Below are 14,144 nucleotides of genomic sequence, written 5' to 3'. Positions count from 1 at the left end.
CCCAATAGTGCCACTAACATCATATTGAATCTTGTGGTTGAGTAGATTTGCAATACATTCCTAAGTATTGATTTGAAACTCCATCAACAAAGCAAGTTTTGCTTGAGCTCTATTACTCACTAGATAGTATTGTGACTGATTGCACAATAAGTAATGGTTATATGGTGGAGTTAGCATATAATTCTAGTAGATTGGTGTTTGCTATTAAAAAACATCATTTATTTAAACACTGGCTTAGAGTTACCTCTAACCTCAAGGAGGTAATTTATATTTATTAAGATTTCATTACATATTTAGTTTTGTTTTATATATCACACTCACCTTGAGTTTTTAGAGTTGGAGGTTTTAAAAATCTATTAAAGTATGCAAAGGCTATGGCTTAACAATGCAAAGTGAGCACAATCTCAATATAGACGGAGGCATAGAAGGAAATGACATGTTGATGATGACATAGAAGAAATTTAAATGAATCCTTACTTGAGAAGAAAATCCTATCATATATCAAATTGTCAGTAATAGTGTCAATGTTAGTTATCAATGTTAATATCATATTCCATAATTGCAAATTGGTATTCTCACATGCAACCATCAATTTGTAATGTTTGTGTGTTGTCATCTCATCCTTCAATATCTTATCAACAATTATATGAAGTGATAACACTAATTATGTAGCAGTTGTGGCAATGCTCAAGAAAACTATAAAAGCCCTTAAAAATGTCCTGACCCAAGAAAAAAAAGGCATATTAGGCATTTTAGAATTAAACTCTCAATTTGTTCATTAATTCCCATTAAATCAAGAGTGAGATCTTCTATGGATTAGGTGTAATAGACTTCAACTTGAGGAAACTCCCCATCATTGACTTTGTCAATAGCCTAAAAAACCCATATTCTACACTAGCTAATGCATTGTTTCCCATGGGGATGTTGTTCCTCACCATGAAGAAATAGTGGGTATATGTCTATAATTTATTCTTGAATTTATTGTACATCCACACTTTCTACGCCCATTGTTAAGCAATTTAAGAAAATTTTGTAATGAAGACATTTGTCTTGTCCAGAAAAAAGTAACATATTAGACATTAAATATAATAACATTTTGTGCTTTTAAGTAGTTTTGCCATACCAAGAGCAAAATCTTGCAAAAACATGTGGCACTGCTCTTGAAACATTGAAGGTAATCACTCTTTAATAACAATATTCAAAATTTTGTATATAGGGAGCTTTAGTTTGACTTTATAAAAACCTTTAATAGAAAGAAGATTGTAATATAGTTATGGTGGAGATGAATGTGGAATGTTGGTAAACCTTAGGGATGAAGGTAGAAACTAATATGAGATGTTAGGAACTTATAGACGAGTAGTAATGACTTTCCTTTGAGCCATTTCTATATTAAATTCTTAGGAGCATAAGGATAATAAAAATACTATAATAACTAACTTTTTTGGCATTTATATATTAATTTTTAGTCTTGGGAATAAGGTTTATTTATTATGACACTAATAATACTCAGATTCTTGAAATATCAATCTCAGAAATGAGATTTCAAAATCATAGTCTATTTATGAATAGAAGAGCTTCTAGAATTCTAGATACACATGCTAGAATATTTATCATTTTAATGACCATCTATATATATTTTTTTCTACGCTTGAACTTTCTAGAAAAATACATAAGGAAATATAAATTATATTATAGTAGCAGAGTATGTAAGCACACGGGCCCACATGCATTCTCTTATGTGAGATTACCTCTCAATCTTGGAAATGTAGATAAACTTGATTCTTTGATGTGATATCACTTTTGAGTCTTTTAAAATATTTTGATTTCTATTATTATTGTTCACAAATGACTCTCAAAAAATGCTAGTGGGGATTCATCCCAAAAATATACCTTAGTTTTCTCATATAGGAGGATTGTGCTATAGGCAAGTAAGTAGAGTTTTTTATATGAATTACTATATAATGGTCTTTATATTCTAATAAGGACTAGAAGTGTAATATGAAGATTGTGATAATGAAAGGAAATTAATATTCTCACATTGATTTGCCCTACAACTCGTACTTACAGATATTTTATTTTACTTAGGAACTCTAGAATTAATGAATTTTATGTAAATATATATTGTCTTACCATTATACACTATTAATGGCTACCCTTCAAAAACTTTATCTTGATTCATATTAATGAATTGTAAGAAAATCAAAATATGATAGTTATGAAGATAGTCTTTAGTAAGAAAATAGATAGGTTCTCATGAACTTAATATTTTCTAAATAACTCAATCTAGTAGAAACTTTTGACCTAGGTATTCATATATTTTAATATTTTAAAGTTTGTCAGAACCTTAATTTTTTTAACACAGATTTTCTTTGTAAGAGTTATAGTTGACTATATTGACTTACATTGACTTGTGTTGAATTGAGCTCAACTCGTGAGCTCAACTCAACTTTGGACCATCCCCTTTCTGATGAACCTATTGTTCCAGCATCTATGGATTTTTTGGATGAGGATTCCATGCTATTGGCGGTTACTATATTTAATGTTTAATGTTCACAAGTTGCAAAGCAAGAATTACCTTCTCTTGATGAGGTTTATATTGAGTTGTGGATTTAAAGGCTTCGTGATGGGTTTGAAAATTTTGTATCACTTACTAATGACTTGCTATTTGGCATTTGCATTCTTAATATTGCCTTAAGGACTATTTTTTTAATTTTCTGGAGATGGATCTTAATGATCATTTATAGCTAATGGTGCCTTCAATCTATATTCCACATTTTCTCTATGTTTACCATGATTTTCCTATTCTAGATGGGCTTATAGGACATTGTTATGTGATCGAGAAGTTGCGGAGGTGTTTTTATTGGCCAAAGATGTGACATGATGTTATCTGGCATATGCATAACTGTGTTTAGTGCAAAGCTTGTAATACTCCCCCTCGTGCTATGAAAGGATAGTTGGAGTTAATTATAATTTCCTATCCATTTTAGTTGGTAGTATTTGATTTGATGGGACTTTTTCCACAATTGACTATTGGTAATGAGTAATGTTATTATTGCTTCTGACTACTTGACTCGCTGGGTGGAAGTTAGTGCTCTTGTTAGCGTGTCTACAATTGCTATTGAATCTTCCTTCTGAATCGAGGGATGTTTCAACATTCCTATCCAAAGTGAATTCTTTCAGATAATAGTCCCACATTTATGGCTAAGGCATTTCATTTGATATCTCAAATAGGGATACACTACACTTTCACAAATGTTTATTATCCATAGTGAGATAGTTTGGTGGAATGGCTTATTCAGACTTTCAAAAGGATGATCATAAAGTACATGAACTTTCAATATTAGGGTTGGGATGGTTATTTGCCGTTTCTTTAGTATATGTATGTCATAGGGGTGCAGAGTTTTATTGATGCTTTATCATATAAATTTCTATATGGTCATAATCCAATACTGTTAACAAAGTTAGATTTACCTTCGTGATTGCCCCAGGTTACCAATGCTAAGTCATGGGATCAATATTTGATAAGCATTCTTCTATTTATCCAAGTAGAGTCTACCGAACACTTAAGCTACATACAAATGGAACAATAATGGCATTATAACTCTTATCATTGTCCACCTACAGAGTATAAAGTGGATGATTTGGTGTTAGTCTGTTTTTCCCATTTTATGATATATGGTTTATATAAAGGGCTCCTCACTCAATGGAAAGGTCTATATCAAGTATTGCGGCAAAATGGACTATAAATTTATGAGGTTTGGCATGATATCTAGCAGGCCGATCCTCTAGAAATTATGTATATACAACAATTAAAACACTTTGTATAAAGGGATCAGGAATAATTCACACCACTTACAGATCCACTAATGACTCTTCTTAATGTTCCTCCAGATCCTAGCCCATCTATAAGAGAACCCTAACAGTCTTCCATTATTCTAAGAGGAGGGGATGATGTGAGGTTCAAGTGTACAACTACAATGCTATATACTAATATTAGCATAATAAGATTTTAGTAGCTATCAAATTGATTTCAATTTGGACCACTTGCTTTTGTATATAAGTTAGGGTTTTGGGCTAATTGATATACATATTTCTTATATTCTGTTTCCATGTTCCATGCACTCACAAATATATATTATAAAAGAAATTAAAATTTCATATACCTATGACATTTCAAATTTTAGCCACTAAGATAGCAATAGATCAAAAGAAATTGCATCACAAAACTCAAGCTTATATAAATTTATTCAATGTTGACTTTTGAAAAATGTTATTTATTGTCCCTCATGGTCTCTTAAGCACTAATAATTTTTTATTCTGTCAAGATATATAGATTGTGGCCATTTACAAAACTATCAATTAAAAAGAATATGAAACTTACATGATTGGAGATGGAAATAATTATTTTCCATACCCATTACTTTCTATTGTTTCAATTAAATTACCTTTGAAAACATTGTTAAAGTTATCTTATTATCTTTCAAAATTCTAATGATATTTCAAACCCCCAGTTATTCTTACCCCACTCAATGATGATACAGTTCCAATTAACAATTCTATAACCTTTTTCATCTCTTTATTACAAGGTGATATATATTACAAGTATTGACTCTGTTGACACAGAAACAAAACACCCAAAAGATTTTCCTTAAACTTTATTACACCCTCTGGACTCCTTCCACATAAATTAATTCTTAAAGAAGGTGCTCTACTCATCCTTCTTTCTTAAAAACGCATGTGAGGACAATTCAAAGGATCAAGCATTTTTATCCCTTGAATAACATTGTCACCCTCCAATACTGAGATACCATTCAAAATGTTGAGAAGTGGTCAGTTATATGTGGCTCTATAGATGTACATATCTGTCTGGCCTCGGGATCAAAGTGCAGAACAAGGCCAGCTTCTACCTTTAGATTTGTCTATTTACACAATAAACACTGTGTACAGAAATACTTTATTGATTACATGTAAGCATTTTTCTTTTCTATCACATCCATCTCCCACTCCAGGTGTTGCTCGGTGTTGCTCAGTGCTACCTTTGTGTTCTTCACTTGCATCTTGACTGTCATAATAAAGAGACTAGGTATGTGCTAAACAGCTTGCAACGACTCTCTTAGAGGTTTTGTTTTATTGCCAGGTCAATATCACAAATCCACTGGCTTTTTCCAGCAGACTCACAAACAAAAGGGGGGGATCTGATTGAGTGGGAGCAATGGTGCATAAAAGGGAGCAACGGAATCAAGGATTTTCTTTTTAGAAATGGTCACCTTGACTGGCCAGCTCCTGGCAATTTCTAGTATTTAATAATGATATTGTCCATGCAACTTCTGTTCGAGAAGAAGGCGAATTTGGAACTTTTTAAAATAGCGAACGTTTTAAAGTGTTTTTAACACCGGGCAAAGACTCTATTTAGGGTTCTTCATTTAAGGATGGCGATGGGATTCGGGCAATCGAAAATAACGAGTGGTGGAGGATCTGCACCAGGGATCCCTGACCATGGATCGGGAGGGCAAAGGAAGCTTCCGCTTAATATGGTCAGTGTTGTTATTTAGAGAGCGAGCTGATGCCTCTCTTGTAGGTGAGCACTTACTATAACAACCATATTGCGGGGAATGGGCCGAATAGGGTTCTGATGGGCCCTTTCGAAACCGCTGTGGCTCGCAAGAATCCGGAGGGCGAGTTCAAGTATACCGTAAGCATTTTTTTCAATTCTTTTCATCTCTTTGATTCTAGTAATTTTTTATTTCCAGTATGGTTTTGAACTCCTCCAGCTTGAAGACGAAGGAGAGGTTCTGGTTGCAGTGGTTAACACGACACGCACAAAAAACTTGGGTAAGTTTGTGTCGTGATTCTTGTATCTTTGTTTCATCTCTGTTTGTCTCCCAGCGTCTATGAACCTTTATCTCTGGAATGTTTCTTCGTTCGATAAGCACTGCGTGCGTATTCTTTCAAACGAAGACCGGCTAACTGAAGCGAGGATTCGGTACCTCATGGAACAGTATGCGTGCTCCATTTAGACCGATTTGATGAGATTACTCGTTGCAGCGTCGACGAGCTAGTACCTCCAAGAATCGAGGAGGCACGCATCAATGCACTGTCACGAAAGGAGAAGGCAAAAGAGGAAAAGGCAAAAGCGGCAAAAGAGGACCCATTTTACTCATCCTCTGATGAGGAGGAGGAGGAGGAGGAGGATCGATATTGGAATGAGAACATCAAGGTTTGGTTGAGTTGGTTATATCACATTTGGGATTCCTTGCTGTGATTACAGCCAGAAGAGTGGCATGTTTGCAACAACACAACTCTCGTGGCCATCGCTGAGCAGCGGATATTTGTTGCTGGTCCAGGACGCTTCTCAGTTGTTATTGCTGGACCTGCTGGTGCTCGGGTAAAGCCTTACATTCTTTCTTGAATCTCAGGGGATCACCCAAATCTTTTTGTAGGTGCTGTCTGAGGCGGACCCGGAAGCCTTGGATATCCAGATTTTTGAGTATGAGGTACATTTTGTCCTTGTCTTGTTTCTTAGACCAACTTTCTTTGCATGCAGCACCGGCTTGCACCCAACGAGTTTCTAGTCATGCTTCCTGAGACTTTGCATGTGTCAAAACTTGACCCTGTGGCCTGGAACGAATGGGTTCAGGTTTGTCATGACTGAATACTTCTTGGCAGTGCTAATGACAGTTTGTCATTGCAGAAAGGATATTGGGAAGTGGCAGACAGATTGTGTGAAATGGATGACGCTAGTGAAAGCTCAGTTCTGGTGCTTCACAAGGAGGAATCTCGAGCTACCAACTCCAACAAGGTGATCAATGGGGAAGAACCATCGACGAGCCTTAGCAAGTTACAGAGCGGGACATCGACTCCACATTGACGTTGCGAGTACGACGAGCAAAACGAGTGATCGTAGTCCGCGGCATATTCGTTTTTTGAGTGCCGAGTATTCGATTTTATCTTTGAACAACTAGTAATCCAGGAATTCTCGAGCCCTCTCTCCGTCAAACGAAGGGCCCTCTTTGAGGAATCGGAACGCAGTCGAGGAGGCGGAGTGGAAGAAAAGCACTTGCAGAGCAGCTCCTTGAGACGCTCGCAACGGTTCCAGCTTCAAAGCCCTGACACGTCAGCATGTTCAAGAACCCTAAAATTTAAATCAAAGCGTACGGTGGATTGCTCCAGCTCGTGAGATTGTGGTGGAGGGCGATGAGATGGCACCTAATTAATCCCCCAGCGCTCCCACTCGCGATCGGCAGTCTCCACACACCCGCAAGTCAGTGGCTGCAGCCATCGCCCTCTTGTCCTCTGGAACGTCATGAAGAACGTATCTCCTGGATCCTGTCCACCTCGGCGTAAATCTCCATCGTGTGCGGGTGCGAGCGACCGTGCTCTTGATGCTGATCACTCTTGCCGGGCTCTTTCTTGATCCCCCTGTCCGTCATGAGCTTCCTCACCCGCTTGGCCTCCTCCCACTCCCTGTGAGCTCCGGTTCCCAGCGGATCAAGATCTTCATGATGATCTCTTCCACGCGCTGCGTCCGCGGAGCATCGTTCTGAGACTTGCAGCAGCGATAACCACGTTTACCTGGAGCGGCACCATCCACCCCCCTTGTCCAGCATGTCGTGAGCAATGTCGTTCGCGCCCCTGTGTTGATTGAGAGCCAGGTATCCCTTGGTCATCGCCGATACCACCTTGTCCTCGATCGCATCGTAGCACACCCGAGCAAGGATCATACTTCCGAACTTCTCCGCCCGACTTTGGCGCTCACCCCAATCTTCTCCTGGACTAGCCTCTGCAGTTCCTTGGCTTCGTCCACCGTGATGTTCCTGGATTTCTGAGCGACGAGAACGTAAGTGTCCTCGTCCGGCGGCGCTCCTTCCTTGGCCAGCGCCAGGAGCATCGTCGTCCAAGCCTTCATTCTCGAAAGCATTGGATGCTGCCAACTTTTGCGTACATTCTCATCACCGCAAACGTTAGGAGCGAGGGGATTTTTCTCGCCTCCGGTGCGAGCTGCTAGAATCTGTGCCCAGGCATCCTTGTTGAGGAGTTTTAAGAGCGCGTCGATCTTACTCCCTAAACCCTAGGATATTCTTCCGAGCTTTAAGTTCAAAGTTTTACTTCGGGTCGGATTTTCTGTGGCTATAATACAAGGTCTCGATTGGATCAAACTTCCTGAAAAACAAAAAGCTTAGGCTTTGAGAAGTTACGATTGAGCTATAGTCTTTACCATGATTGAGTAAATCTCTTCAAACTCTTTGGCACGAGCTATGGAATTCATCGATGGGAACGCCGCAGATGCTTACTCGCCGCCTTGCTTCTTCTCTTCTGCATGAAACAAAGCTCGCCAAAGTAGCAAAAGGAAAACAGGACGACTTACCTTCGCTCTTGCTGCTCTCCTCGTCGTCAGAGAGAACGGTCTTGTTCCTCTTCTTCTTCGCAAAAGGGAGTGGCTCGTAAAACAAGTTTGCTTGCCTCCTCCCCCTCCCCTCTGTGATGATATTACCTACATCAATTCCTTCGAGGTCTTTTTGCTTGTCTTTCTTTTTTCTCACGGCCTTGAGCTCTACAAACAAGGGACACAACTCAGATAAGAGACATGCGTAGTCTTGGATTTGATTTACCTTTCTCCGATGAGTTCCTGTTCAATCCCTCCTTCTGCAAAATGCTCTCGAGCTCTTTAATCAGCGAACTCTCCCGCTTTGACTCTGGCACTTGCTTCACCCGTTTGTAAACGGAAGGAGGGATACTGCGAAGAAAACAAAAACAAATTATTACCCGTGTTGTTTGAGCAGCACAAACAAATGACTTACTTTATTCCAGAGGCCTTGATCATCTGCTTTAGTTGCTCCACGACCTTACTTACAACCGGTTTTGATTCCGGCGCTTTCGCAGCCTTCTTCTGCAATAGATGAATGATCACAGCTGAAGCGAGAGACGAGTAAAAATGTTAACTATACCTTTGGCGTCTTCTTCGCAGGACTCTCATCACTATCGGTATTGTATTCCTTTGTATCCTCGGCCTCGGTTTCCTCTGGTTTCTTTGCGTGTACTTCATCCTTGCTCGATTTTGGGTTGCTTGATTTTCGCTCATCCTCGTCCTCGTCCTCGGAATCCTTTACGATTGCTTTCTTCTTTCCTGACTTCCTTTTGCGGGGTTTATTCTCCTCTGAATCCTCCCTTTCAGATTCATCGGTTTCCTCCAGCTTTTTAACGAGTCTTTTCTTCTTTCTCGACTTTTCCGCGCTTTGTAGCTTTCTTTTCTTCTCTTCGTTAACTTCTGCGGCTGTCCCTGTCTCCGTCTCCAGCGCTTCCACTTCGGAAGCACTATGCTCTTCTTCTTTAGTAACATCCGAAGTATTGAGAACCTTTTGGAAAAACACAAATTATCAAGCCACATTGAGAAAAGGATCTTACAAACCTCGTCAAGGAGAGACTTTACGAGTTCCTTTTTTGTGTCAAGAGCAAAATTTTGTAGACCCAAATCTTCCTCCAAAAGACGTCTGACTCGTTCGAGCTTCATGTTCCTGCAAAGGAGTCACAAGAAGGATAAGAGCAAAGGAAGAAAACCACGCGAAATAAACGTACCGTGAGTCGGTTTTGAGATAAGAACTCCTTTTAGCGAGAGCATCTCTGATTACAGCTTCGGTGACTTCTGGATCATCAGCATTCATGATCTGGGATGAGCAAAAAAAAAAAGAATGACGATCCGTCGAAACAAAAAACGAAAATAAAACTTACGTGATCCACTAGCTCCTTGATCTTCTTCTTGTGAGGATCTAGCGCAGTGGTTTCGAGGCCTAGATCCTCCTCCAGCAGGCGCCGGAAGCTAACCATCGTGAGCGACCTAGATCATCGCTAAACAAATGAAAAAGAGGGTTTCCACAGACAAGAGAAGCTTACTCAGCGTGCTCCTTGATGTAAGTCGCGCGGGCAGTGACCGCGCTCTCGACCCGCTGCGTTAGATCAAGCTCCAGCTCGCCATTCCTTTCTTTCTCGCTTTTCTCGGCCTCCATCGCCGCGGCCGCTGCTTCCGCCATGGCCGCCATAGCCATAGCTCCTGATTGACGGGCTTGACGGGCTTGACGGGCCCTCCTTCCATTTTTTCAAAAGTGGCGGGCTGGGTATATTTTATAGCGCACGGAATATCCAGCCTTCTTTAACAGTAGCCCAACTTGGACGGGGACGGTGGCGCCACGTGTACCGTATGTGGCCCCCGGGCTCTCCCACATTGGTGCTAAGCGCGCTAGGGTTTTAGTTCTTCGTGGAGCGTTGGGGCGTAGCGGCGATGGCGATGCCGCGCGTGGTGACATGAGAGCTGCATCGGTGATTCCGGCTGTGTAAGTTGCGCTCCTTCTCTTCGGGCAATTGCCGAGGAATCGAGCTTCGTCCGGGCGCTGATCTTGCTGGATTGTGGCATCGGATTCTAAGGCTGGATTGATGGACACGGATACGTGCAGTGGAGGGACGAGTCCTAGCTTCGCATTTGCCTTCAATGACAGTAATTTCTCGGATCGCGTCCTCCACATTGAGATTGTCGCGGGGGCGTCTGGAGAGGCGAAGTCCTCCGGAGAGCCTTGCTCCACAGTCGGTGCTTGGGCACGGCAGAAGAAGCGTAGGCGTGGAGCCGATGCCAAGGATAAAGGTACTCTTTTTTCTTGCCTTTCTTTCTATCTTTCGTTTGGTGTTTGTTAGTTGTGGATTTCTCGTTGATGGTTGTTTTGTTCTTTGTCTTACATTGTTTTCTCTTCTTCTCTTCTACAGCATTTGAGAATGTTTGCGTGATGGTGGGTCTTGGTGGTGGTCAAGAGGAGCAAATTATGACTGGAACCCAACCAGAGCCAGACGACGCGGAAGAGGAAGGGGACGTCATGATCGAGGAGTCTCCTACGTCAATGGCTGGAAGTCCACCAGGTAAGTCTTGGTCCTTTGATCTTGACATGAACGAAGAAGCTATGGTTTTTTACAGCGGAAGACCAGGATCAGATGCAAAGCACCTCTTCCTGGAATTCAGAGAGTTCAACTGTGTTGCGGGTCAAAACGATTCATATCAGCTCGGCAATTCTCGCTGCTAAGAGTCGTTTTTTCTACAAAGTACGTTGTTGGGATTGCTGTTTTGAATCCTTTTCTCCTCTCTTGTTCTAAGTACCTTATGGCAGCTCTTTTCCAATGGTATGCGTGAGTCGGAGCAAAAGGCAGTTACTTTGCGCATTACCGATTCAGGTACATTGCTCGATGACCTGCGCACCACGGCGTTATATAAGCTGGCCATTATATTGCAGAAGAGGTGCCAGTAATGGACATGTTGCAATTTATGTACACTGGCGGCTTGCAGGCAAACACAGCTCCGGCATTGCTCGACGTTTTGGTTGCGGCCGATAAGTTTGAAGTCGCAACGTGCATGCGGCACTGTAGCAGATTACTACGAGAGTTGCAAATGACTCCCGAATCGGCACTCGTGTACCTCGACTTGCCGTCATCCGTGCTTCTGCCTGATGCGGTTCAGTCACTCACAGACGCTGCGAAAGCATTCCTGGCAGATCGGTACAAAGACATTGGAAGGTTTGGAGTTCATCTTCGCTATGGTGTGACTATAAGTTACTACTGTTCGCAGGTTCCATGAGGACGTTATGCATTTACCGCTGGCCGGTTTGGAGGCCGTGCTATCCAGTGACGACCTCCAGGTTGCGTCCGAGGATGCAGTCTACGACTTTGTGCTAAAGTGGGCCAGAGCGCACTACGCCAAGATAGAGGAAAGACGGGAGATCTTCCGGAGCAAACTCGTGTGGCTCATTCGCTTCCCAATGATGTCCAGCCGGAAGCTCCGAAAGGTTTTGGTTTGCAACGACATCGAGCACGACCTGGCGTCGAAGCTGGTGATGGAAGCGCTGTCTTTCAAGGCCGAGCCGCCACACCGCCAGAAGCACATCATGGTGGAGGAGATCGTGCACAAGCGTTTCAGCGAGCGGGCTTACAAGTACAGGCCAGTCAAGGTGGTGGAGTTCGACGCACCGTATCAGCAGTGCCTGGTTTTTCTGGACCTCCGCAAGGAAGAGTGCCTGACGCTGTGGCCACAGGGACGAGTCTACTCTCAGGCATTTCATCTCGGGGGCCAGTGCTTCTTCCTCTCGGCCCACTGCAGCGTGGATCAGCAAACCGCGGCTCACTGCTTTGGATTGTTCCTGGGGATGCAAGAGAAAGGCTCGGTGAGCTTTGCGGTGGAGTACGAGTTCGCGGCACGGTCCAAGCAGGAGGAGTGGAAGTTTGCTCCCAGAGTGAAGGGGAACTACGTCTTCACCGGAGGAAAGGCTGTAGGATACAGGAACCTCTTCTCGTGCCCGTGGCAAGAGCTCATGAAGGACGACAGCGATTACTTCCATCAAAACGTCCTCCACTTGAGAGCCGAGCTCACCATCAAGCCTCAGGGACAAGGTATGTAGCGAGTGATTGATTGATTGATAGAGCTACAAACCATAGAGAAAATTTTTCGCTCTTCTTTTTCCTTCTTGACAGGAAAGATCGATACTATAGCTACGAAGAGCTTGACTTGAGAGGAGAAACTCTTCTGTGAAGTGTCTGTTATAAAGATAAAAGGAAAAACAATGAAAGGAAACTTTAATGGATTCTAGGGTTTATGGCAGTGAGCGGATGGATCCGGAAGGTGATCGTTCCGGCGGTGGCGATGAAGGATCTGGGAGTAACAGATTGGAAGAAAAGGGGGATTTGGATCCCATGGCTTTGAATTCTAGGGTTTACAGCGATCCCAATGTGGAGATCAGCTCAATACAGAGAAAGGAGGGAGATTTTGATCACGGAGGCGCTACTGCGTCGGAATCAGGAGGAGCTGGGGACGATGGATCTTCCGCTGGTATTTTTGCGCGAGGGGAGAGCAGTGGGACTAGTCCGGTGGATGTTATCGGCACGGGGCGAGCGGCGGTGCTCAAGGGCGTGATCCACGACGCTGATTCCAAATTCGAGGCGGCATTGGCGAGCCAGGACTCGCTGGCGCTCAGCATCGATCGCCTCACTCGAGGTGTGCCCTTCGATCAACTTTACCTTTGAAAAGAGGTGATGCATTGCAATTCCTTTTCGTCTCTTCTTTCTCATTGCTCTAGCTTTTTTCTTGTTGCCTGTCTCTTTTCGTTTGCATTGCTTTTGTAGTCTCCCGAGTCACAAAGTCCTTTTAACTGTTGTTTTCCTTTTTCTAGTGCTCGACAAGTTGCTAGAAGATACACCGATGCCATTTCTCGCTCAAGACTCGGCACGAGTTCACGGCCTTCGGAAGAGGGTTTTGTCACTCTCGTCCACCTTGCAGATCATCCGGGTCCGGATGAAGAACATTGAGAGCGCACTCCTCCACCAATGTAAGTTCTTTCACAGATTACTTCTGCACTGGGATCTTACATGTTTTGGGCGCTCAATTGCATTGCAGCATCCAGAAGCACTTCTCCAACCACTGCCAAGAATTCTCCATTAATTTCCCCAAGGATTGAGTCAAACTCGCCGCCCAAAGTCGCTCAAAGAACCTCGCCAAGAAGAACGCAAAGCTCATCTTCTCCAATTCCTCATTACCATTTAATTTGAATTTAATTCTTAAGCCTTAGATTTATATTTCTTGGACAATCAAGAAACTGTTGGCATGTCCGTGAGTGCATGGAATATGGAAAAGGAATATAAAAAATATCAATTAACCCAAAATTCTAGATTATATATAAAAGTGGGTGGTTGAGATTAAAATCAATTTAATGGCTACTAAAATTTAATTACACTAATATTAATATACAATATCATAGTTATACATTTGGACTTCACATCATCCCTTCATCTCAAAATAATGAAAGATCATTAATGTTCTTTTATAGATAGGCTAGAATTTGGAAGAACATTAGGATGAGGCATTAGTGGATCTATAGGTGGTATTAATTGTTTTTAATCCTTTTGTACAAAGTGTTTTAACCATTGCATATATACAATTTATGAAGGATTGGCCTATTGAACATCATATTAGACCTCATAAACTTGAGATTCAACTTGTCATAACATCTAATACAATCCTTTCCACTAAGTAAGGAGCTCTTTAAATAAACCATATATTGTAAGATGGGGAAAATAGACTAACACTAAATCATCCACTTTGTACTCTACAAGTGAATGATGAT

General features: G+C 41.9%; 3 protein-coding genes across 6 annotated transcripts; 2 read left to right on the top strand and 1 right to left on the bottom strand.

The window, feature by feature from the left end:
• The first annotated feature begins 5,429 nt into the window (after positions 1-5,429).
• LOC9633019 lies at positions 5,430-6,973 on the top strand. Its single transcript, XM_002961254.2, has 9 exons — positions 5,430-5,534; positions 5,579-5,692; positions 5,751-5,832; positions 5,887-5,998; positions 6,046-6,217; positions 6,269-6,385; positions 6,441-6,494; positions 6,545-6,637; positions 6,692-6,973. The coding sequence occupies exons 1-9, from the start codon at positions 5,430-5,432 to the stop codon at positions 6,866-6,868; spliced, it is 1,026 nt and encodes a 341-aa protein (XP_002961300.1). The 3' UTR covers positions 6,869-6,973.
• A 122-nt stretch (positions 6,974-7,095) lies between these two features.
• Positions 7,096-10,079, bottom strand: LOC9633018 (transcriptional regulator ATRX homolog). Its single transcript, XM_024675209.1, has 10 exons — positions 9,889-10,079; positions 9,727-9,832; positions 9,574-9,662; positions 9,407-9,512; positions 8,946-9,353; positions 8,799-8,887; positions 8,610-8,734; positions 8,366-8,551; positions 8,216-8,313; positions 7,096-8,160 (listed from the first exon to the last, which is right to left on the bottom strand). The coding sequence occupies exons 1-9, from the start codon at positions 10,038-10,040 to the stop codon at positions 8,288-8,290; spliced, it is 1,287 nt and encodes a 428-aa protein (XP_024530977.1). The 5' UTR covers positions 10,041-10,079; the 3' UTR covers positions 7,096-8,160; positions 8,216-8,287.
• A 140-nt stretch (positions 10,080-10,219) lies between these two features.
• On the top strand, positions 10,220-13,596 carry LOC9633017 (BTB/POZ domain-containing protein POB1). Of its 4 annotated transcripts, none has more exons than XM_024674222.1 (8): positions 10,220-10,325; positions 10,417-10,630; positions 10,750-10,899; positions 10,955-11,079; positions 11,145-11,208; positions 11,268-11,547; positions 11,600-13,349; positions 13,418-13,596. In XM_024674222.1, exons 2-7 carry the CDS (start codon positions 10,426-10,428, stop codon positions 12,423-12,425), a joined length of 1,650 nt encoding a protein of 549 aa, XP_024529990.1. In that variant the 5' UTR covers positions 10,220-10,325; positions 10,417-10,425; the 3' UTR covers positions 12,426-13,349; positions 13,418-13,596. The 4 variants fall into 4 exon arrangements, with proteins under 4 accessions (XP_024529990.1, XP_024529972.1, XP_024529984.1 ...); XM_024674204.1 differs by having other exon boundaries at positions 10,409-10,630; XM_024674216.1 differs by having other exon boundaries at positions 10,220-10,630; positions 11,600-13,018; positions 13,194-13,349.
• Positions 13,597-14,144: the final 548 nt, after the last annotated feature.

Source organism: Selaginella moellendorffii, unplaced genomic scaffold, assembly GCF_000143415.4.
Source record: "Selaginella moellendorffii unplaced genomic scaffold, v1.0 SELMOscaffold_0, whole genome shotgun sequence".
Lineage (NCBI taxonomy): Eukaryota > Viridiplantae > Streptophyta > Lycopodiopsida > Selaginellales > Selaginellaceae > Selaginella > Selaginella moellendorffii.
Note: the sequence above shows the minus strand (reverse complement) of the source record. Positions and strands in the feature narration are given on the sequence as shown.

Excerpts from the sequence above, each read along its gene's own strand:
- LOC9633018 (XM_024675209.1), bottom strand. The coding sequence starts at position 10,040 with ATGGCTATGGCGGCCATGGCGGAAGCAGCGGCCGCGGCGATGGAGGCC. Across the intron at positions 9,833-9,888 it reads TACATCAAGGAGCACGCTGA|GTCGCTCACGATGGTTAGCT; the intron begins GTAAGCTTCTCT and ends GCGATGATCTAG. Across the intron at positions 9,354-9,406 it reads TAAAGTCTCTCCTTGACGAG|GTTCTCAATACTTCGGATGT; the intron begins GTTTGTAAGATC and ends TTTTTCCAAAAG.
- LOC9633019 (XM_002961254.2), top strand. The coding sequence starts at position 5,430 with ATGGCGATGGGATTCGGGCAATCGAAAATAACGAGTGGTGGAGGATCT. Across the intron at positions 5,693-5,750 it reads AGGGCGAGTTCAAGTATACC|TATGGTTTTGAACTCCTCCA; the intron begins GTAAGCATTTTT and ends TTTTATTTCCAG. Across the intron at positions 6,218-6,268 it reads ATTGGAATGAGAACATCAAG|CCAGAAGAGTGGCATGTTTG; the intron begins GTTTGGTTGAGT and ends CTGTGATTACAG.
- LOC9633017 (XM_024674222.1), top strand. The coding sequence starts at position 10,426 with ATGGACACGGATACGTGCAGTGGAGGGACGAGTCCTAGCTTCGCATTT. Across the intron at positions 11,080-11,144 it reads AGAGTCGTTTTTTCTACAAA|CTCTTTTCCAATGGTATGCG; the intron begins GTACGTTGTTGG and ends ACCTTATGGCAG. Across the intron at positions 11,548-11,599 it reads CGGTACAAAGACATTGGAAG|GTTCCATGAGGACGTTATGC; the intron begins GTTTGGAGTTCA and ends TACTGTTCGCAG.